This window comes from Agelaius phoeniceus, chromosome 24 (genome assembly GCF_051311805.1).
Source record: "Agelaius phoeniceus isolate bAgePho1 chromosome 24, bAgePho1.hap1, whole genome shotgun sequence".
NCBI classification, from domain to species: domain Eukaryota; kingdom Metazoa; phylum Chordata; class Aves; order Passeriformes; family Icteridae; genus Agelaius; species Agelaius phoeniceus.
In genome coordinates, this window is record NC_135288.1 from 2,052,645 (window position 1) to 2,076,126 (window position 23,482).

The following is a 23,482-nucleotide window of genomic DNA, read 5'->3' on the forward strand; positions in this document are numbered from 1 at the left end:
ACTGATGAGATCCCAGGGGGGTTTTGGGGGCAATTACTGATCTCTAATGGGATCCCTGGGGAGGTCTGGGGGTGATTCCCAGCCTCTGATCCCAGGGGGGTTTTGGGGGAAATTCCCAATCTTTGGGGAGGATTGGGGATGATTCCCAATCCCTGATCCCAGGGAGATTTTGGGGGCAATTCCCGGTTTTTGATAGGACCCCAGCGGGATTTGGGGCCATTCCTGGCTTTTGCTGGGATCCCAGGGGAATTCTGGGACTACTCCTGGCTTTTTATGAGATCCCAAAGGAGGCTGTGGGGAGATTCCCAATCTCTGATCCCAGCAGGATTTGGGGCCATTCCTGGCTTTTGCTGGGATCCCAGCAGGATTTGGGGCCATTCCTGGCTTTTGCTGGGATCCCAGGGGAATTTTGGGGCTGTTGCTGGATTTTTATGAGATCCCAGAGGAGGTTTGGGGGTGATTCCCAATCTCTGATCTCAGGCGGATTTTGGAGGCCATTCCTGGTTTTTGCTGGGATCCCAAAGGTATTTGGAGCCATTCCCAGTCTTTGCCAGGACCCCAGCAGGGACTGGGGCCATTCCTGGATTTTGCTGGGACCCAAACAGGATTTGGGGCAATTCCTGGGTTCTGCTGGGACCCCAGGGGTATTTGGGGCCATTCCCTGAGTTTGCTGAGACCCCAGTGGGATTTGGGGCCATTCCTGGTTTCTGCTGGGATCCGAACAGAATCTGGGGCCATTCCTGGTGTTTGCTGGGACCCCAGCAGGGACTGGGGCCATTCCTGGTTTTTGCTGGGATCCCAGAGGTATTTGGGGCCATTCCCTGTTTGCTGGTACCCCAGCAGGATCTGGGGCTATTCCCAATTTTTTGCTGGGACCTGAGAGGGATTTGGGGCCATTCCCAGTCTTTGCCGGGACCCCAGCAGGATTTGGGGCCATTCCCAGTTTTTGCTGGGACCCCAGTGGGATTTGGGGCCATTCCCAGTCTTTGCCGGGACCCCGGCAGGATCTGGGGCCATTCCCAGTTTTTTGCTGTGATCCCAGTGGGATTTGGGGCCGTTGTTCCCATTTCCCCGCACCGAGGCCACGAAGAGGTCCCCGATCTTCTCGTTGGAGTCCCACTCGGCCACGCGCGAGGCCAGGGCGATCTGGAACATGGAGTGGCACTGCAGGATCTCCTTCAGCCGGAAGAACACCAGCTGGCACTTGCGGGCGCTCAGCACCTTGGGCTCCATCTCCAGCAGCGGGTTCCGGTAATCCTGCGGGAATTGCGGCGCTGGGATCGCGGGAGCCGCGCCGGGGGATCCCCGTCCCACCCCGGCCGGGCCCCCACCTGCAGGATGCGCTTCAGGGAGTCCACGTAGCTGCGCTCGCTCTGCACGATGGAGCCCAGGATGTGCCGCCGGAGCACCTGCGGGGCACCACAACGGCTCCTGATCCCAAAATCCCCAATCCCGGAAGAGGGGAAAGGCAGGAACAGCCCTGATCCCAAAATCCCCAATCCCAGAATTGGGGAAAGGCAGGAACAGCCCTGATCCCAAAATCCCCAATCCCAGAATTGGGGAAAGGCAGGAACAGCCCTGATCCCAAAATCCCCAATCCCGGAAGAGGGGAAAGGCAGGAACAGCCCTGATCCCAAAATCCCCAATCCCGGAATAGGGGAAAGGCAGGAACAGCCCTGATCCCACAGTCCCAAATCCCAGGACTGGGGAAATGCAGGCACAGCCCTGATCCCAAAATCCCAAATCCTGATATAGTGGGAAAGGCAGGCACAGACCTGATCCCAAAATCCTCAGTCCTGGGACTGCGGAAATGCAAGAACAGCCCTGATCTGACAATTCCCAATCCTGGGATCAGGGAAATGCAGGAACAGCCATAATCCCAAAATCCTCAATCCTGGGATTGGGGAAAGGCAGGAACAGCCATAATCTCAAAATCCCCAATCCTGGAATAGGGGAAATGCAGGAACAGCCATAATCCCAAAATCCCAAATCCCAGGACCAGAGAAATGCAGGCACAGCCCTGATCCCCAAATCCCAGAAGAGGGGAAAGGCAGGCCCAGCCTGTGGGGCTCAGCCGTGATCCCCCAGCCCCAAATCCCAGGAAAAGGGAACCAGCCCCAGCCCTGCGGAAGCGCTGACTCAGCAGCACCGCTTCTGCTGACTCGGCATTTCCCTGTTGCTCAATCACGGGGCCCAGGGGACGCTGGGACCCCCCCAGATCCTGGGAAAGCCCCCCTGCCCCAATCCCGGGAAAGCCCCAGTCCTCAGAGATTCCGGGAAAGCCCTGATCCCAATCCTAGGAAAGCCCTGATCCCAGGTCCCAGGAAAGCCCTGATCTCAATCTCAGGAAAGCCCAGATCCCGGTAAATCCCCAATCCCAGATCCCAGGAAATACCCAATCCCAGGAAAGCCCTGATCCCAATCCCAGGGAAGCCCTGATCCCAATCCCAAGGAAGCTCCGATCCCAGGAAAGCCCTGATCCCAGGAAAGTTGTGATCCCAATCCCAGGAAAGCCCTGATCCCAGATCCTGGGAAAGCCCTGATCCCAGCAGATCCCAGGAAAGCCCCAAACCCAGATCCTGGGAAAGCCATGATCCCAATCCCAGGAAAGCCCAAATCCCAGGAAAGCCCCAGTCCCAGGAAAGCCCCGATCCCAGATCCCAGGAAAGCCCCAATCCCAGGCAAGCCCCGATCCCAGGAAAGCCGTGATCCCAGTCCCGGGAAAGCCCCGATCCCGGGAAAGCCCCCGATCCCAGGCAAGCCCCGATCCCGGGAAAGCCCCGATCCCAATCCCAGGCAAGCCCCGATCCCGGTCCCAGGCAAGCCCCAATCCTGGGAAAGCCCCCAATCCCAGGAAAGCCCCAATCCCAGGCAAGCCCCGATCCCGATCCCAGGCAAGCCCCGATGCCGGGCAGGCCCCGGCCGCGGGCGATCCCGGACCTGCTGCGGGCTCAGCCCCTCGGGCGCGGGGCCCAGCTCGGGCGGGGGGTGCCTCATGTCGGACACGGTGACCTCCAGGAACCCGGTGTCCTCCTCCTCCGAGTCCCCTGCGGCACGGGAACACCAAAAACCCCAAACTGACCCAAACTGACCCAAACTGAGCCTTCCGGGGCCGGAGGCGCAGCCCCGCTCCTCCCGGTATTCCCGGTATCCCAGAGCGGTCACCCGACACCGGGATGAGCCGGGCAGGAGCGGGGATGGGACCGGGAGGGGACAGGGAGGGTCCCCATCCCAAAAATCCGCCCTGGAACAGCGGGAGCAGCGCCTCGTCCTCACTCCAAGACAGCGGGAAACGGGAAAAGGAGCCGGGAAAAGTGGGAGGTTCCGGAATGGGGACCAGGACAGCGCCACGGGGAGGGGACAGGGAGGGTCCCCATCCCAAAAATCCACCCGGGAACAGCGGGAACCGTGCCTCGTCCTCACTCCGAGACACCAGGAAACGGGAAAAGGAGCCGGGAGAAGGAGCCGGGAGCGCAGGAAAAGCGGGAGGCGCCGGAGCGGGCGGCCCTTACCCGAGGCCGAAGCAGCCGAGGAGGAGGAGAGAGAGCGAGCCAAGGAAAGCTCGGGATGAGCCAAAGAAAACGTGGGATGGGAGCGCGGCCGTCGCCTCCACATGGCCCCGGCCCCATCCCGGGCCAGAAATCCCGGGAAGGGGAAGGGCTGGGGGGAGAGAAGGAGGAAGGGAAGGGAGGAAGGGAGGGAAGGGCTGCGGGGACCTTTTTCCTTCCCTAATTTCGGCTCCTCCTCCCCGGGGATGCTCTCCCGGCACTGCCGCGCCCCAAAGCCGCGCTGGCCATGCGGGAACGGCGGGACCGATCCCATGGGAACGGCGGGAACGGCAGGACCGATCCCATGGGAACGGCGGGAACGGCGGGAACGATCCCATGGGAACAGCGGGAACGATCCCATGGGAATGGCAGGAACAGCGGAAACGGCGGGACCGATCCCATGGGAAGGTGCGGGAACGGCAGGACACACACAACCGATCCCACCCCATGGGAAGCTGCAGGAAAGCCGGGAACACACAGCCAATCCCATGGAAATGCTCTGGGAATGCGGGGAACACACAGCCGATCCCACGGGAATGCCGGGACACACACATGTCCCATAGGGATGGTCTGGGAATGCCAGGAACACTCAGCGAATGCCATGGGAGCGCCGGGAACACACAGAGCTCATCCCATGGAAAGCTGCAGAAATGCTGGGAACACGCACAGCCGATCCCATGGGAATGCTCTGGGAATGCTGGGAACCACAGCCGATCCCATGGGAACGCTGGGAACACGCACAGCCGATCCCATGGGAATGCTGGGAGCACGCACAGCCGATCCCATGGGAATGCTCTGGGAATGCCGGGAACACACAGCAGATCCCATGGAAAGCTTCAGAAATGCCGGGAACACGCACAGCCGATCCCATGGGAATGCTGGGAATACACGCAGCTGATCCCATGGGAATGCTCTGGGAATACACGCAGCCGATGCCATGGGAATGCTCTGGGAATGCTGGGGACACACGCGGCCGATCCCCCGGGAAGCTCCAGGCGCTGGGATCCAGCGGGATCGATCCTACCTCCCTCCCCTGGATCCTACCTGCCCCGGGCTGCTCCAGGGAAACCCGGGAGCTCCGGCGGGAGCGCGGCGGCTTCTCCGCCTCGGCCGCGCTCCTCCTGCGCTCCCCGTCCCCTGCGGGACAGGGAAAGGCCCCGGGAATTGGGAATTCAGGGGAAAACCCACAGGGAAAACCCCAGGACAGCCCCGGTGCTGCTGGGGGGGAGCGGCTGTTTGATCCCAAAAACGGGAGGAGAGAATTGGAGTTTGCAAGGAGTGGGAAGAGCCCAAGGAAAGCTTCAAATGTAGGGAATAATCCAGGAAAATGGGAAAGGGGAGCAGGATGGGGATTCCCTAAAAACCGCCCTCTCCAAGGGCTTTGCTGGGCTGTGGGGTTTGGGTTTCCTGCTCCCCATTCCCTACGGGACAGGGAAGGGTCAGGAAAACCCCCCCAGAAACTGGGAATTTAGGGAAAAATCCAAGGGAAACCCCCTGGGAACTGGGATTTAGGGAAAAGTCCTTAGGGAAACTCCCTGGGAATTGGGAGATCAGGAGAAAAATCCAGGGGGAAAAACCCGAGAAAATACCCTGAGGAATTGGGAATTCAGGGGAAAATCCTGAAGGAAAAATCCAGTGAAAACCTCCTGGGAATTGGGAATTCAGGGAAAGAAATCCTGAAGGAAAAATCCATGGGGAATCTCTGGAAATTGGGAATTCAGGGGGGGAAATCCTCAACGAAAAATCCACAGGAAAGCCCCTGGGAATTGGGAATTCAGCAAAAGAAATCCTGAGGGAAAAATCCAAGAAAAACCCCTGAGGAAGTGGGAATTCAGGGAAAAAAATACTGAAAGAAAAATCCATGGGAAAGCTCCTGGGAATTGGGAATCTGGGGGGAAAATCCTAAGGGAAAAACCCAAGAAAAAACCCCAAGGAATTGGGAATTCAGGAAAATAATTCTTAAGGAAAAATCCACAGGAAAGGCCCTGGGAATTGGGAATTCAGGGGGAAAATCTTGAAAGAAAATCCATGGGAAACCCTGTGGGAATTGGGAATTCAGGGAAAGAAATCCTGGAGGGAGAAAATCCTGAAGGAAAAACACAAGGACGGGCTGGGTGCTGCCAGTTTATCCCTGAAGGATAAAAGGAGGGAGCTGGAGCCTGCAGAGATCCCAGGAAGCTCCAGAGCCATGGAATGAGGCGGGAGAAGGGGAAGGAGGTTCTGGCGGGATGGGGTTCCTGCTTCCATGGGGATGGGATCCCCAGGATTCCAGAGGAATGGGATTCCTGGGGTTCTCTGGGGATGGCATCTCCTGGTTCTGTGGGGATGGGATCCCCAGGATTCCAGAGGGATGGGATCCCCAGTTCCAGAGGAATGGGGTTCCTGGGTTTCTGTAGGGATGGGATCCCTGGGGTTCTCTGGGGATGGGATCCCCTGGTTCTGGAGGGATGGGATTCCCTGGGGATTGGGTTTCCAGAGGTTCCCTGGGGATGGGGTCCCCTGGTTCCAGAGGGATGGGATTCCTGGGGTTCTGTAGGGATGGGATCCCCAGTTCCCTGGGAATGGGATCCGCTGGTTCTGGAGGGATGGGATTCCCTGGGGATGGGGTCTCGGAGGTTCCCTGGGGATGGGGTTCCCAGTTCCAGAGGGATGGGATTCCTTGGGGATGGGATCCCTGGTTCCATAGAGATGGGATTCCTGCGGTCCATAAGGATGGGACCCCCTGGTTCCAGAGGGATGGGATTCCCTGGGGATTGGGTTCCCTGGGGGTGGGATCCGGGGTTCCCTGTGGATGGGTTCCCCTGGGGATCTTGGATTCCCTGTGGATGGGATCTGGGGTTCCCTGGAGATGGGATCTGGGGTTCCCTGGAGATGGGATCTGGGGTTCCCTGTGGATGGGTTTCCCTGTGGATGGGTTTCCCGGGGGCTGGGATCCAGGGTTCCCTGGGGATGGGTGGGTTCCCTGTGGATGGGGTTCCCTGGGGATTGAGTTCCCTGGGGATGGGATCTGTGGTTCCCTGTGGATGGGGTTCCCTGTGGATGGGTTTCCCTGGGGCCGGGTTCCCGGTGCCTCACCTGCGCCGTCGCGGCGCTGCAGGAAGGTGACCCTGCGCAGCACCGCCATGCGCGTGCGCTCCAGCCCGTCCTTGGTGCCGCTGCGCGCCGCCCGCATCAGCTGCGACACCTGCAACGGGAACGGGAGCCGGGATCGCTGCGGGGAGCAGCCCAGGGATCACTGCAGGGATCACTGCGGGGATCACTGCAGGAATCAGCCCAGGGATCAGCTCAGGGATCAGCTCAGGGATCAGCTCAGGGATCATCACAGGGATCACTGCGGGGATCAGCTTAGGAATCATCATAGGAATCATCATGGGATCACTGCAGGGATCAGCTCAGGGATCGCAGGGATCATCACTGGGATCACAGGGAGCACCAGGATCACAGGGATCAGTGGGATCATCATTGGGATTGCAGGGATCAGCACAGGGATCATCAGGATCATCACAGGGATCGCAGGGATCACCAAGATCACCACAGGGATCAGCGGGATCATCACTGGGATCAGCAGGGTTCACCAGAATCATCACCGAGATCACTGGGACTGCAGGGATCACTGCAGGGATCTCAGGGATCAACAGGATCACCGGGATCATCACTGGGATTACAGGCGTCACCAGGATCTCAGGGATCACAAGGATCAATGGGATCATCACAGGGATCAGCGGGATCACAGGGATCATCACTGGGATTGCAGGGATCCCAAGGACCACAGGGGTCACTGGGATCCCAGGGATCACAGGGATCAGCGGGATGATCACTGGGATCACAGGGATCATCACAGGGATCACCAGGATCATCACAAAGACCACAGGGATCATCAGGATAACAGGCATAGGATAGGACTGCCAGGATCACAGGGATAACAGGAATAACAGGAATAACAGGGATCAGAGGCATAACAAGGAAAACAGGAATCTGAGGGATCTGATGATCCAGATCTCAGGGATCTCAGGAGATCATCACCGGGATCACAGGGATCATCACTGGGATCAGCACAGGGACCTCAGGGATCAGGAAGGCCCAGGATCCCTCCCGGATCCAGCCCCTCAGGAAGATCCCTGGAGCACCAGTCCCAGTTTTCCCAGCCGGGAGCAGCAGGCACAGGGCCAGGGCTCCGGGATCCCCCTGGATCCCCCCGGATCCTCGGGATCCCCCATGGATCGCAGCAGCCGGAGCGGGGTCGTGCGGCGCAGCCAAGCGGGGCCGGGCAGGGAAAGGGGGATCGGCCTTTCCCACCCCAAATCCAGGGGTTTTACCCCGGATCTGAGAGCTCTGCCCCAAATCCCAGCGTTTCTAACCTAAATCCCAGTGTTGCACCCCAAATCTGACAGTTCTACACTAAATCACAACGTTGTACCTCAAACCTGACAGCTCAACCCCAAATCCCAGCAGTTCTACCCCAAATCCAAGAGTTCTACCCCAAATCCCAGCAGTTCTACCCCATGGGATGGGGTGGGAAAGGCTCAGCCCTGAGTTTCCACAATTCCCAAAATTCTCCTTCCTGAATTCCTTCCTTCCCTCCTGAATTCCTGAATTTCTTCTTGAATTCCTGAATTCCTTCCCTTGTAAATTCCTTCAGGAATTCCTTCCTGAATTCCTGAACTCATCATTTTCTTCCCAAATTCCTGAATTCTTTCCTGAATTCCTGAATTCATCATTTGCTTCCTGAATTTCTTCCTGAACTCCTTCCCAAATTCCTGAATTCTTTCCCACATTCCTGAACTCATCATTTTCTTCCTGAATTCCTGAATTCCTTCCTGAATTCCTGAACTCCTCATTTTCTTTCTGAATTTCTTCCTGAATTCCTTCCCAAATTCCTGAACTCATTATTTTCTTCCTGAATTCCTGAATTCCTTCCTGAACTCCTGAACTCATCATTTTCTTCCCAAATTCCTGAATTCTTTCCCGAATTCCTGAACTCATCATTTTCTTCCTGAACTCCTTCCTGGATCCCCGAATCCCTGAATTCCAATGTCCCGGGAAGCCCCAGGAGCCCCTGGACAGGAGCAGCACCCCAGCAGCTCCAGGCTGATTTTCTGGGATGGGAATGGGACGGGCCCAGCCTGGATCCATTCCAGGAGGGAATTTTATCCCCGCCCAGGCCGGGGGTTTGGGGAATTTCGGGATGCGGGTCGGGGTCGGTACCTTCCAATCGGATTTGTGCTTCAGCTCCTGCATTTCCTTCCCCCCAACTCTCAGAGCCAGGAGCTCCCGCTTAGTCCTGGCGCATTTTTCCTTGAGTTTATGGAGGTCTGGAGAGAGCTGAGCCCAAAGCAAAGCGGGAGAGCAGCAGAGCAGAGATCCCAGGAAGCAGCAAATGCAAAAAAACAGGAGAGATCATCCCAAAGGAGCAGGGAATGGCGGCGGCAGCCCGGAATTCCGGCTGGGAGCAGGCGGGGAGCGCAGGAGCAGCGGGGAAAGGCTCAGAAATGGGAGGAATCATCCCAAAAATCCTGAAATGCCAGCTGGGATGGAGCAGGGGGTGCAGCAGGAGCAGGGAAAGGCAGAGAGAGGCTCAAAAACAGGAGAAATGACCCCGGAATTCTGGCTGGGATGGAGCAAGGAATGCAGCAGGAGCAGGGAAAGGCTCTAAAACAGGAGAAATGACCCTGGAATTCTGGCTGGGATGGAGCAGGGAACGCAACAGGAGCAGGGAAAGCAGCACAGATCAGGCAACAGCATCCTGGAATTCCGGCTGGGATGGAGCAGGGAATGCAGGAACAGCAGGGAAAGGCTCAAAAATGAAAAAAATCATTCCAAAAATCCCATCTCGGAGCAAGCAGGGAGGGCAGAAGCAGGGAAAGACAGGGAGAGGATCAAAACCAGGAGGAATCATCCCAAAAATCCTGAAATTCCAGCTGGAAGCGAGCAGGGAATGCAGGAGCAGCAGAGAGAGGCTCAGAAACGGGAGAAATCATCCTGGAATTCTGACTGGGATGGAGCAGGGAATGCAGCAAAGGGAAAGGCAGGGAGAGCCCCAAAAGCCAGAGAAATCATCCCAAAAATCCCGGAATTCCAGCTGGGATGGACAGCCCCAAAAGCAGGAGGAATCATCCCAAAGCGGCAGGAACAGGCAGCAGAATCCCAAAATTCCATCTGGGATTTAGCAGGGAGTGCAGCAGGAGCAGGGAAAGGCAGGGAGAGGCTCCAGCAGGGGGAAAACTGAAAGGGGAAGAGGAAACCGGAAAGAAAATTCCAGGAAAAACGCAGCAATATCTGTGGGATGCTCTGGTGCCTCCACGCCGGAGAATTCTGGGAAAAGCCGGGATGAGGATTCCAAAAGGATGGATGAGTGTTCCAAAGGGATGGATGAGTGTTCCAAGGGATGGATGAGTGTTCCAAGGGATGGATAGATGTTCCAAAGAGATGGACGAGGGTTCCAAAGGGATGGATGAGGGTTGCAAAGGGATGGATGAAGATTCCAAAGGGATGGATGAGGATTCCAAAGGATGGATGAGGATTCCAAAGGGATGGATGAGGATTGCAAGGTGTGGATGAGGATTCCAAGGGGATGGATGAAGATTCCAAGGAATGGATGAGGATTCCAAAGGGATGGATGAAGATTCCAAGGAATGGATGAGGATTCCAAAGGGATGGATGAGGGTTCCAAAGGATGGATGAGGGTTCCCAAGGGATGGATGAGGGTTCCAAGGGAAGGATGAGGGTTCCCAAGGGAAGGATGAGGGTTCCCAAGGGAAGGATGAGGGTTCCCAAGGGATGGATGAGGGTTCCAAGGGAAGGAGGAGGATTCCAGAGGGATGGGTACCTTGGGCTGGAACGCCGCGCGCAGCTTGGCCGGCTCCGCGTCCCGCCGGGATTCCGGCCGGGATTCCTCTCCGGACTCTCCCTCGCTGTAGCTCTCGAACTCGCTGGAGCTCCAGCCCAGGTCCTGCCCCAGGCGCGTCCCCTCCCCGCGCTGCACCTCGGCGTAGATCAGCCCCGCGCCTGCCGGCAGCCGGGAATGCCCACTGCATCCCATTCCCACCATTCCCACTGCATCCCCGTTCCCACCATTCCCAGTGCATCCCCATCCCCAATGCATCCCCATTCCCACCATTCCCAGTGCATCCCCATTCCCAGTGCATCCCCGTTCCCACCATTCCCAGTGCATCCCCATCCCCAATGCATCCCCGTTCCCACCATTCCCAGTGCATCCCCATTCCCGCCATTCCCACCATTCCCAGTGCATCCCCATTCCCAGTGCATCCCCATTCCCGCCATTCCCAGTGCATCCCCATTCCCAGTGCATCCCCGTTCCCACCATTCCCAGTGCATCCCCATTCCCAATGCACCCCCATTCCCGCCCCATTCCCAGTGCACCCCCATTCCCACCCATTCCCAATGCATCCCCATTCCCGCCCCATTCCCAATGCATTCCCATTCCCAGTGCATCCCCATTCCCAATGCACCCCCATTCCCACCCATTCCCAATGCATTCCCATTCCCGCCCCATTCCCAATGCATTCCCATTCCCGCCCCATTCCCAATGCATTCCCATTCCCACTTCTTTCCCAATGCATTCCCATCCCCGCTCCATTCCCATTCCATTCCCACCCCTGCTCCATCCCTATTCCCACTTCATTCCTGCTCCACTCCCACTTCATTCCCATCCCTGCGCCATTCCCACTCCATTCTCATTCCATCCCCGCTCCACTCCTGCTCCATCCCTGCTCCATTTCCATCCCCGCTCCACTCCCATTCCATTCCCATCCCTGCTCCATCCCTGCTCCATTCCCATCCCTGCTCCACTCCCACTCCATTCCCATTCCATCCACACTCCATTCTCATTCCATTCCTGCTCCATTCCCATTCCATTCCCACTCCATTCCCATTCCGTTCCCATTCCTGCTCCGCTCCCATTCCCACTTTTCCTGCTCCATTCTCTCTCCATTCCCGCTTTTCCCTGTGCTCCCAAGCCATGGGAGTTCTGGGCTTTGACTGTTTGGAAGGGAGTTGGGATGCATGGATGGATCCAGGGGGGATTGATCCCCTGTGAGTGACAGGAATGAGAGGGACAGAGGAAGGGGAATGAGGAAGGAAGGAGAGGAAGGAGAATTTTGGGAATTGGGGAATCCTAGTGCAGAACTCCAGAATTCCCATTCTCTGGAACCCTCAGGGTCCTGCAGCCCTCTGGGAGCAGCTCCATCCCCTAGATCCCGGGATTTCCCTGGTTATTCCCTCCCACTCTCCTTCTTGACAGAAAATGGGACGGGGGCCCCTGGAAAACTGGGAAGAGGCGGCTCCCGGCTGGAAAAGCAGGAAGAGCGTTCCCGTACCGTCCTGATCCACATCCAGGCCCTCGCAGGGAACATCGTCATAGATGACCTCGTCCTCCACCTCCGGGAAGGAGAAACGCTCCCCTGGGAACACCAGGATCGGGATTGGGATCGGGATCAGCAGCCCAGGACCCCAACGAGGCACAGAAACATTCCCAAGCCCACCAGGGGTTATCCCGAGGGTTAATCCCAGGGGTTATCCTGAGGGTTAATCCCAGGGGTTATCCCAAGGGTTAATCCCAGAGGTTATCCCGAGGGTTATCCCGGGGTTATCCCAGCCTTTCCCCACCTCGACAGATGCTCTCCCTCTTCCAGGTGCGGGTCCGGATCTGGGAATCTCCTCCGGCTTCGCCATTGCTCACCTGTGCCGGGATCCTGCGGGAACATTCCAGGGAAAAAAAATCCCTCAGGATCGGGGGGAAATCCCCTGGGATTGGGGGCTCCCAAAGCTCCCGCCCGCTGCCACCCCCATTCCCACCACAGGAACAGAATAAGGAATTTTTTTTTTAAAGGAATTTCCCCCCCCCCATCTGCTCCTTGGGATCCCAGGATTTAGGGTCATCCCAGGTTTTTAGGGATGTTCTGCCAACACGCTCAGGGATGATGGAAAAGATCCCAAAATCCCAGAGTTCTCCTGTCAGAGCCCTTTGAAATGCAGGGAAGTTGGGGGAAACTGAGGCACGGCAGCAGCTGCGACATCAAACGGAGGGGACGGATCCCAAAGATCCATCATGGGACCCAAAATCCCACCAGAACTCCTGGAATTCCCACCAAAACCTCCTGAAACCCCCCAAAATCCCAGGAAACTCCCTGGAAATCCAGGAAACTCCCTGGAAATCCCACCAGAACCCCCAAAATTCCCTGGAAATCCCACTAAATGCCCCAAATCCCACCAGAACCCCCAAAATTCCCTGGAAATCCCACTAAATGCCCCAAATCCCACTCACCCTTCCTGGGTCTCCGGCTCCAGCCCTTCTGCGGGGAAGGAAAGCAAAGAGAAACAGTGTCGGCACCACGGGATGCACCGGGAATACCGGGAATGAGCAGGAATTCCACATGGGAATACCAGGGGTGAGCAGGAATTCCCCACCAGGAATGAGCAGGAATCCCATACTGGCAATGCTGGGAATTCCACACTGGGAATACTGGGAACACCATACCAGGAATAAGCAGGAATTCCACACTGGGAATGGCCAAGAATTCCATACAGGGAATTCCACACTGGGAATACCGGGAACTCCATACCAGGAATAAGCAGGAATTCCATACTGGGAATGAGGGGGAATTCCACACCAGGAATACTGGGAATTCTACACCAGGAATGAACAGGAATTCCACATGGGAATACCAGGAACTCCGTACCAGGAATAAGCAGGAATTCCGCACCAGGAATGAGCGGGAATCCCACACCAGGAATACCGGGAATTCCGCAAGGGAATACTGGGAATTCCACGCCGGGAATGAGCGGGAATTCCACACCAGGAGTGCCAGGAATGCTCCTCACCAGAGCTGGGTGGGCGCCGCCGGCGCGGGGGCGCCTGGAGAGCGACGTCAGCACCGGGATCGGCTCCGGGATCGGCTCCGGGATCAGGGCAGGGATCAGGGCAGGGATCAGGGCAGGGATCAGCTCCCGAATCCGAGTCCTCATCCTCCCCCTCCTCCTCCTCCTCCTCCTCGCTGTCCTCAAAGTCGAAGGCCTGGCCCAGCTCCTCCATCCCCGCGGGGCCGGGGGGATCCGGGGGAGATCCTGCACAGGAACGGGCATGGAAAACATGGAATGGGGCACGGGAGAGTGGGAAACAGGGATGGGGAGGGATGGGGTGGGGAAAGGGAGGGGAGGGAAAAGGGGGATGGAGGAAAAAAGGGATGGAGGAAAAAAAGGGATGGAGAAAAAAAAGGGATGGAGGAAAAAAAGGAATGGAGGAAAAAAAGGAATGGATGGATGGAAAAAAAGGGATGGAGGAAAAAAGGGATGGAGATGGGAGATGAGAAGGGAGATGGAGACGAAGAAGGGAAAATGAGGATGCAGGAGATGGAAGAGATGGAAAAAGGAAATGGAGGAAATGGAGGAAAAGGGGGTGGAGATGGAAAAGGGGATGGAGACAAAGTGGGAGGGAGAAGGGGGATGGAGGTGGAGGAAGAGGAGGAGGAGGATGAAGGGAAAGGGGAGGGAGGAGATAGAGGAGGGAGATGGAGGAAGAGGAGGGAAAAAAAAGAGATGGAGGAGGAGAATGGGGATGGAGAAAACCAGGGAAGAGGGATGGAAATGGAGGATGGAAAAGGGGATGGAGGAGGAAAAGGGAGGAAAAGGGAGGAAAAGGGGATGGAGGAGATGGAGGGGAATGGGGCAGAGATTGAGGGGGAAAAAGGGATGGAGGAAGAGGAGGAAGGAGGGGATGGAGATGGAGATGGAGGGGGCAGAGTGGATGGAGGGGGAGGAAAATGAGAAGGGGGATGGAGACAGAGGAGGGAGAAAAAAAGGGGATGGAGGGGGAGAATGGGGAGGGAAAATCCAGGGAAGGGGGATGGAAGTGGACGATGGAAAAGGGGAAGGGATGGAGGAGGGAAAGGGGGATTGGCACCATGGACTCCAGGGCAGAAGCCCCCATTTTACTGGGACCCCTTTGTGTCCCTGGCCTGTTCCGGTGCCCCTGGGCGGCCGCTCAATCAAACACTGCCCAGGAGCGGCGATCGAGGAGACCCCTCGGGGCCAGCGTCTCCCAGGAAAGCGGCTCCTTCCCATCCCATCGGCTCCTTCCCAACCCATCGGCTTCTTCCCAACCATCGGCTTCTTCCGACCCCATCGGCTTCTTCCCAACCCATCGGCTCCTTCCCAACCCATCGGATTCTTCCCAACCCATCGGCTTCTCCTGACCCCATCGGCTTCTTCCCAACCCATCGGCTCCTTCCCAACCATCGGCTTCTTCCCAACCCATCGGCTTCTCCCCAACCCATCGGCTCCTTCCCAACCCATCGGCTTCTTCCAACCCCATCGGCTTCTTCCCAACCCATCGGCTTCTTCCCAACCCATCGGCCTCTTCCCATCCCATCGGCTCCTTCCCAACCCATTGGCTTCTTTCAACCCCATCGGCTTCTTCCCATCCCATTGGCTTCTTCCCAACCCATCGGCTTCTCCCGACCCCATCGGCTCCTTCCCAACCCATCGGCTCCTTCCGACCCCATCGGCTTCTTCCGACCCCATCGGCTCCTTCCCAACCCCATCGGCTTCTTCCCAACCCATCGGCTCCTTCCCAACCCATCGGCTTCTTCCCATCCCATCAGCTTCTTCCGACCCCATCGGCTTCTTCCCAACCCATCGGCTTCTCCCAACCCATCGGCTTCTTCCCATCCCATCGGCTCCTTCCAACCCCATCGGCTCCTTCCCAACCCATCGGCTTCTTCCCATCCCATCGGCTTCTCCCGACCCCATCGGCTTCTTCCCAACCCATCGGCTCCTTCCCAACCCATCGGCTCCTTCCCAACCCATCGGCTCCTTCCCATCCCATCGGCTCCTTCCCAACCCATCGGCTCCTTCCCAACCCATCGGCTTCTTCCCACCCCATCGGCTTCTTTCAACCCCATTGGCTTCTTCCCAACCCATCGGCTCCTTCCGACCCCATCGGCTCCTTCCCAACCCATCGGCTCCTTCCCAACCCATCGGCTTCTTCCCATCCCATCGGCTTCTTCCCAACCCATCGGCTTCTTCCGACCCCATCGGCTTCTTCCCATCCCATCGGCTTCTTCCCAACCCATCGGCTTCTTCCCAACCCATCGGCTCCTTCCCAACCCATCGGCTTCTTCCCACCCCATCGGCTTCTTCCGACCCCATCGGCTTCTTCCCATCCCATCGGCTTCTTCCCAACCCATTGGCTCCTTCCCAACCCATCGGCTTCTTCCCACCCCATCGGCTTCTTCCGACCCCATCAGCTTCTTCCCAACCCATCGGCTCCTTCCCAACCCATCGGCTTCTTCCCAACCCATCGGCTCCTTCCCAACCCATCGGCTTCTTCCCAACCCATCGGCTCCTTCCAACCCCATTGGCTCCTTCCCAACCCATCGGCTCCTTCCCAACCCATCGGCTTCTCCCGACCCCAACGGCTTCTCCCGACCCCATCGGCTTCTTCCCACCCATCGGCTTCTCCCGACCCCATCGGCTTCTTCCCACCCCATCGGCTCCTTCCCAACCCATCGGCTTCTTCCCACCCCATCGGCTCCTTCCCAACCCCATCGGCTCCTTCCCAACCCATCGGCTCCTTCCGACCCCATCGGCTTCTTCCCACCCCATTGGCTCCTTCCCAACCCATCGGCTCCTTCCCATCCCATCGGCTCCTTCCGACCCCATCAGCTCCTTCCCAACCCATCGGCTTCTTCCAACCCCATCGTGCGGATTCTCGGCCGTTTGTTCCCAATTCCTCCTCTCTGCCTCCCTAAAACCTCCCAGACCAACCCACAGGGAAGCTCCTCCAGCCTCCCCCCTCTCTGGCCAGGCTGTGACACCCACAGGGAATGGAGGGAAAAGGGGAGGGAAGGGGGAGGGAGAGGGATGGGAAGGGAACGGACACTGGGAATGGAGGGAGGGAAGCAGAGAACCAGGGAACAGGGGAACAAAGAAACAGGGAAACAGGGAAAGAGGGAATCAGGGAAATAGGGAATCAGGGAAATAGGGACAGGGAGATAGGGAATCAGGGAACTAGGGAAATAGGGGAACAGGGAAACAGGGAAATAAATAGGGAATCAGGGAAACAGGGAAATAAATAGGGAATCAGGGAAACAGGGAACTAGGGAAGTAGGAGAACAGGGAAATAGGGGAACAGGGAACAGGGAAAGAGGGAATCAGTGAAATAGGGACAGGGAAATAAATAGGGAATCAGGGAACCAGGGAAAGAGGGAATCAGGGAAATAGGGAAACGGGGAATCAGGGAAATAGGGGAACAGGGAAATAGGGAACCAAGGAAAGAGGGAATCAGGGAAATAGGGATAGGGAAATAGGGAATCAGGGAACAGGGAAATGGGGATCAGGCAACCACAGAAACAGGGACAGGGAAATGGGAATCAGGGAAATAGGGAATCAGGGAGGCAGGGAAATAGGGAACAGGGAATCAGGGAACCAGGGACAGAGAACAGGACCAGCAGCCCCCAGGATCCAAGATCCCTCTGTGTTTTCCCAACCCTGAGAGGCTCCAGCTGGGATATCAGGGATACCCTGGGTGCTGCTCCCTCCTTCCCACCCCAGGGCTGGTGCCTCAAAATTCCCAAAATCCCCAAAAATCCCAAACTGCGGAAGCCGAGGCTGACAGTACCTACTGCAGGCGGGGGGGGCGAGGCCATGGCGGGGGGGGCTCAGCTGCTCCAGGGGCGTTCCTGTGGAAAACAGGGAAAAAGGGTTGGGAAAGGGGGAAAAAAAGGGTTGGGAAAAGGGTTGGGAAAAGGGGAAAAAGGGTTGGGAAAAGGGAGAAAAGGGCTGGGAAAAAGGGTTGGGAAAGGGGGAAAAAGGGTTGGGAAAGGGGGGAAAAAAGGGTTGGGAAAAGGGAGAAAAGGTTGGGAAAAGGGAGAAAAGGGCTGGGAAAAAGGGTTGGGAAAGGGGGAAAAAGGGTTGGGAAAAAGGGTTGGGAAAAATGGTTGGGAAAGGGGGAAAAGGGTTGGGAAAAGGGTTGGGAAAGGGGGAAAAGGGTTTGGAAAGGGGGAAAAGGGTTGGGAAAGGGGGGAAAAAAGGGTTGGGAAAAGGGAGAAAAGGGCTGGGAAAAAGGGTTGGGAAAGGGGGGAAAAGGGTTGGGAAAAAGGGTTGGGAAAAATGGTTGGGAAAGGGGGAAAAGGGTTGGGAAAAAGGGTTGGGAAAAAGGGTTGGGAAAGGGGAAAAGGGTTGGGAAAGGGGGAAAAGGGTTTGGAAAGGGGGAAAAAGAGTTGGGAAAGGGGGGAAAAGGGTTGGAAAAGGATTGGGAAAGAGGGAAAAGGGTTGGGTAAGAGGAGAAGGGTTGGAAAAGGGGGAAAGGGGGAAAAAGGTTGGGAAAGGGGGAAAGGGGGAAAAAGGGTTGGGAAAGGGGGATCAGCCCCAATCCCAGCCCTGGAAAGGACCAGGAGGCTCCTGCAGGATGGATCCAACTCAGGCTCCAGCTGGGACAGGGAGCTGGGAACGGCTCAGGGAGAATTTATCCCGGGAATTGTGGATGCTGCTCCCAGGGAAGGGCGGGAAGTGGCAGAATCCGTGTGGGATCGATGCAGGGATCGATGGAGCATCCGCCCCGAAAGCCGAGAGCGCCCGGAGGGCACCGGGAAGGGCAGCAAGGTCGGAGCCTTGGGATGGTCCCAAGGGATGATCCCGGGAAAGGTTGGGATCTTCCCTCCTGGAATTCTTTTCCTGTAGTGGGAACCTCTCCTGGGTCACCCAACCTGGGAATTTTCCCTCCGGATGCGACGCCAAGCGAGCCAGAAATCCAGGAGAGGAATCCACCGGAAAAAAGGGAGATCAATCCACAAAAACTGGGAGAAGAATCCCCCAAAAAAACCCAGATGAATCCAGAAAAAAAACAGGAGATCAATCCACAAAAAAAAAAAAAAAAAGGGAGAAGAATTTCCAAAATCCCAGGAGAAGAATGCCCAAAAAACCAGGAGAAGAATGCCCAAAAACTGGGAGGAAAAATCCCAAAAAAGCCAGATGAACCCACAAAAACTGAGGAGATCAATCCCCAAAAACCAGGAGATGAATCCACAAAAAACCAGGAGATGAATCCCCAAAAACCAGGAGATGAACCCACAAAAACTGAGGAGATCAATCCCCAAAAACCAGGAGATGAATCCACAAAAAAATGGGAGATGAATCCCCAAAAACCAGGACAAGAATTTCCAAAATCCCAGGAGAAGAATCCAGAAAAACCAGGGGAAGAATCCCCAAAACCCCAGGGAAGTTCCGGAGCCGGAGGTTCCTGGGACACCGAGAATTCCCAGTTTCTGCAGCTCCAGAAAAAGCCTCAAAGTTGGGAATCCTCAGGAAAAACAACCCCGGGATTGGGATCAGGATTGGGATCCAGCCCCTTCCCGCTCCGGGTCCCTCTCCCAGCGGGAATCGCGGCCCATCCCAAATTTATCCAGGGAAAAGGTCACTCCCGTTTGGAGCGCTGAGCTCAGCCCAGCCCAGCCTGGATTTATCCCAGGCCTCCAAAATAATCCTGGGATTGGGATGGATCCAAGGGAAAAAGGGATTTTTCCCAGAGTGTTCTGCACAGTCAGGAGTGGGAACATCCCGGGAGCAAAACGGATCCCATGGGATGAGGAAAAATGGGATCTGTGGGAATGCACAGGGAGAGGAAGAGTGGGAAGCGGGAAAATCCAGGGATTCCCAGGAGCTGCTGGGGATCCATGGAAATGAAGTAGGAGAGGAAAACTGGGAAGCGGGAGTGCATGGAAATACATTGGGAGAGGAAAATGAGGATTCGGGATAACCCAGGGATGTGGGGATGGGGAATCATCCCTGGGCATGTGGAGTTTTGGGAGCTGCAAGGGATCCATGGAAATGAATCAGGAGAGGAAAAATGGGAAGTGGGATCCATGGGAATGAAGTGGGGCAGGAAAAGGGGGATGCAGGAGAACCCAAGGATGCTGGGATGGGAAATCCCTGGGAATGGAGATTCCCAAGGAGGCCCCAGCCCCGGGAGCAGCGGGATCCAAACCCGGCCCGGCCTGGCCTCTCCCATCCCGGGGTATTTTTATCCTGGGATATTTTTATCCCTGGCACCAGAGCTGCTGCCTGGGGGAGACACTGAGGGATCCACCCTGGGATCATCCAGGGACCATCCCAGGGATCCAGATCCATCCCAGGGATCCAGATCCATCCCAGGGATCCAGATCCATCCCAGGATCATCCAGGGACCATCCCGGGGATCCAGATCCATCCCATGGATCCAAATCCATCCTGGGATCATCCAGGGACCATCCCAGGGATCCAGATCCATCCCAGGGATCATCCCAGGGATCCAAATCCATCCCAGGATCATCCAGGGACCATCCCGGGGATCCAGATCCATCCTGGGATCATCCAGGGACCATCCCAGGGATCCAGATCCATCCCAAGGATCCAGATCCATCTCAGGATCATCCAGGGACCATCCCACGGATCCAGATCCATCCCGGGATCATCCAGGGATCATCCCAGGGATCCAGATCCATCCCGGGATCATCCCATGGATCCAAATCCATCCCAGGGATCCAGATCCATCCTGGGATCATCCCATGGATCCAGATCCATCCCAGGGATCCAGATCCATCCCAGGACCATCCCACGGATCCAGATCCATCTGGGATCATCCCACAGATCCAGATCCATCCCAGGATCATCCAGGGACCATCCCATGGATCCAGATCCATCTGGGATCATCCCATGGATCCAAATCCATCCCAGGATCATCCAGGGACCATCCCAGGGATCCAAATCCATCCTGGGATCATCCCATGGATCCAGATCCATCCCAGGGACCATCCCAGGGATCCAGATCCATCTGGGATCATCCTGAGCCCTTCCCATGGATCTGGATCCACCCTGGGATCCTCTCAGGGATCCAGATCCATCCCAGGATCATCCAGGGACCATCCCAGGGATCCAGATCCATCCCAGGGATCATCCCAAGGGTCTGGATCCATCTCAGGATCATCCTGAGCCCTTCCCGTGGATCTGGATCCACCCTGGGATCCTCTCAGGGATCCAGATCCATCCCAGGATCATCCCATGGATCTGGATTGATCCCGCTTGGGTTGGATCAGGGATTGGGAACACTGGGGGGAAATCCGGGATCCATCCCAGCAGGAAATTCGGGATCCATCCCAGTGGGATTTGCCGGGAATCGGCCCCACCCTGCTGCTGATCCCAGGAATAAATAACCAGGAATGAATAACTAGGAATAAATAATCATCTTCCCTAAAATCCCCTTTATCTTCCCCAAATTCCCCTTCATTTGGCCCCAAAAATTCCCTTTATTTTCCCCCCAAATTCCTTTTATTTACCAAAAAAAATTCCTTCCATTTGTCCCAAAATCCCCTTTATTTGTCCCAAAATCCCCTTTATTTGTCCCAAAATTCCCTTTGTTTTTGTTACCGACGGGAATTCCCCTTCCCGGCTTTTTGGGAGTTTTAAATCCAATCCTTCGAGAAAATCTGGGAATTTTCGAGCGGGAATAACGGCAGGAAGGGCTGGGACAGTGGGGAGGGGAGAGCTCATCCCAATGGGAAAACCTCTGGATATCGGGATTTGGGGGTGGGAATGGGGACTTCCAGGTGGATCCGTGGATTTCCAGGTGGATCCATGGATTTGGGGTGGGAATGGGGATTTCTGGGTGGATCCAGGGATTTGGGGGTGGATCCAGGGATTTATGGGTGGGAATGGGGACTTCCAGGTGGATCCAGGGATTTAGGGCTGGGTCCAGGGATTTGGGGCTGGATCCAGGGATCTGCAGGCAGATCCAGGGATTCTGGGATGGATCCAGGGATTTGGGGCTGGATCCAAGGATTTGCGGCTGGATCCAGGGATTTGGGCGGGATCCAGGGATCTGGGGCTGGATCCAAGGATTTGGGGCTGGGTCCAGGGATATGCAGCCAGATCCAGGGATTCTGGGATGGATCCAGGGATTTGGGGCTGGATTCAGGGACATGGGGCTGGATCCAGGGATTTGGGGCTGGATTCAGGGACATGGGGCTGGATCCAGGGATTTGGGGCTGGATCCAGGGATCTGGGGTGGGGTCCAAGGATTTGGGGCTGGATCCAGGGATTTAGGGTGGACCCAGGGATCTGGGGCTGGATCCAGGGATTTGGGGCTGGATCCAGGGATTTAGGGTGGACCCAGGGATCTGGGGCTGGATCCAGCGATTTGGGGCTGGATCCAGGGATTTGGGGCTGGATCCCAGGATCTGGTGCTGGATCCAGGGATTTGGGATGGGATCCAAGGATTTGGGGCTGGATCCAGGGATCTGGGGCTGGATCCAGGGATTTGGGGCTGGATCCCGGGATCTGAGGATGGACCCAGGGATCTGGGGCTGGATCCAGGGATTTGGGGTGGATCCAGGGATCTGGGGCTGGATTCAGGGACATGGGGCTGGATCCAGGCATTTGGGGCTGGATCCCGGGATTTGGGGCTGGATCCCGGGATTTGGGGCTGGATCCAGGGATCTGGGGTGGGGTCCAAGGATTTGGGGCTGGATCCCGGGATTTGGGGCTGGATCCCGGGATCTGGGCTGGGTTTTTGGGAAGCAGGCCCGGCAGGAAAAGCGGGGCTGGCTGGGGCAGCCGGGAGGATCCCTGGCAGCTCGGGCTGGGCTGGGAGCGCGGGCGGATCCCGGGATTGGGGGGCCGGGAATGCGCTGACCTGGGCAGGCCGCGGCCGCCGCTCGGTGTCCGCATGGGCCGCGGGCCGGGAATGGCCGCTCCCGGCGGGATCCGCGGGGCCCGGGATCCTCCCGGGGCTCTCCCGGCTCCCGGGGCTGCGCCCGCGATTCCCAAATCCCGGCGGGAGCGCCGGGCCCGGCCCGGAGCCGCGTCCGGCGGAGCGAGGGATGCCGGGATTTGGGAATCATCGCCTTCCCTCCTCCCCTTCCTCCTCCTCCTCCTCCTCCTTTCCTGCCTTTCCTCTTCCTGCCCTTCCCGCTTTTCCTGCTTTTCCTGCTCCCGCTTCTCCTGCTTTTCCTGCTCCTCTTTTTCTTCTTTTTCCTGCTCCTCTTCCTTTTCCTGCTCCTCCTTTTCCCGCTTCTTCTGCTTTTCCTTCTCCTCTTTTTCCTCCTTCTCCTCCTCCTTTCCCTGCTTTTCCTGCTTCTCCTTTTCCTTCTCTTCCCTTTCCAGCTTTTCCTCTTTTTCCTCCTTTTTCCTTCTCTTCCCTTTCCAGCTTTTCCTCTTTTTCCTCCTTTTTCCTTTCCAGCTTTTCCTCTTTTTCCTCCTTTTTCCTTCTCTTCCCTTTCCAGCTTTTCCTCTTTTCCCTTCTCTTCCCTTTCCAGCTTTTCCTCCTTTTTCTTCTCTTCCCTTTCCAGCTTTTCCTCTTTTTCCTGCTTTTCCTTTTCCTCTTTTTCCTCTTTTTCCTTCTCTTCCCTTTCCAGCTTTTCCTCTTTTTCCTCCTTTTTCCTTCTCTTCCCTTTCCAGCTTTTCCTCTTTTTCCTCCTTTTTCCTTCTCTTCCCTTTCCAGCTTTTCCTCTTTTTCCTCTTTTTCCTTCTCTTCCCTTTCCAGCTTTTCCTCTTTTTCCTCCTTTTTCCTTCTCTTCCCTTTCCAGCTTTTCCTCTTTTTCCTCTTTTTCCTTCTCTTCCCTTTCCAGCTTTTCCTCTTTTTCCTCCTTTTTCCTTCTCTTCCCTTTCCAGCTTTTCCTCTTTTTCCTCCTTTTTCCTTTCCAGCTTTTCCTCTTTTTCCTCCTTTTCCTTTTCCTCTTTTTCCTCCTTTTTCCTTCTCTTCCCTTTCCAGCTTTTCCTCTTTTTCCTCCTTTTTCCTTTCCAGCTTTTCCTCTTTTTCCTCCTTTTCCTTTTCCTTCTTTTCCTCCTCCCTCTTTTCCTGCCTTTCCCACTTTTCCAGGTTTTGGGAGGGAAAACCTTTCCCGGATTATTTCTGGGAAGCAGCAAAAGCGTGCATGGGGCTTTGT

At 56.5% G+C, this 23,482-nt stretch overlaps 1 protein-coding gene across 4 annotated transcripts in view; it reads right to left on the reverse strand.

Annotated features, from left to right (window-relative positions):
• ARHGEF10L (Rho guanine nucleotide exchange factor 10 like) overlaps positions 1–22,453 on the reverse strand; it is a 42,563-nt gene extending 20,110 nt beyond the window's left edge. The window contains exons 1-12 of one of the 4 annotated variants that reach the window (XM_077190158.1): positions 22,231–22,371; positions 17,185–17,245; positions 13,389–13,631; positions 12,832–12,859; positions 12,174–12,259; positions 11,885–11,968; positions 10,375–10,553; positions 8,754–8,870; positions 6,624–6,732; positions 2,941–3,047; positions 1,332–1,409; positions 1,078–1,257 (exon numbers count right to left, since the gene is read on the reverse strand). In XM_077190158.1, the coding sequence (XP_077046273.1) occupies positions 1,078–1,257; positions 1,332–1,409; positions 2,941–3,047; positions 6,624–6,732; positions 8,754–8,870; positions 10,375–10,553; positions 11,885–11,968; positions 12,174–12,259; positions 12,832–12,859; positions 13,389–13,631; positions 17,185–17,212 (1,239 nt within the window). In that variant the 5' untranslated portion in view covers positions 17,213–17,245; positions 22,231–22,371. Of the gene's footprint in view, positions 1–1,077; positions 1,258–1,331; positions 1,410–2,940; positions 3,048–3,512; positions 3,873–6,623; positions 6,733–8,753; positions 8,871–10,374; positions 10,554–11,884; positions 11,969–12,173; positions 12,260–12,831; positions 12,860–13,388; positions 13,632–17,184; positions 17,246–22,230 lie in introns of those variants that run through there. The other 3 variants (XM_077190156.1, XM_077190157.1, XM_077190159.1) reach the window with 3 other exon arrangements.
• Between the last annotated feature and the right edge of the window lie 1,029 nt (positions 22,454–23,482).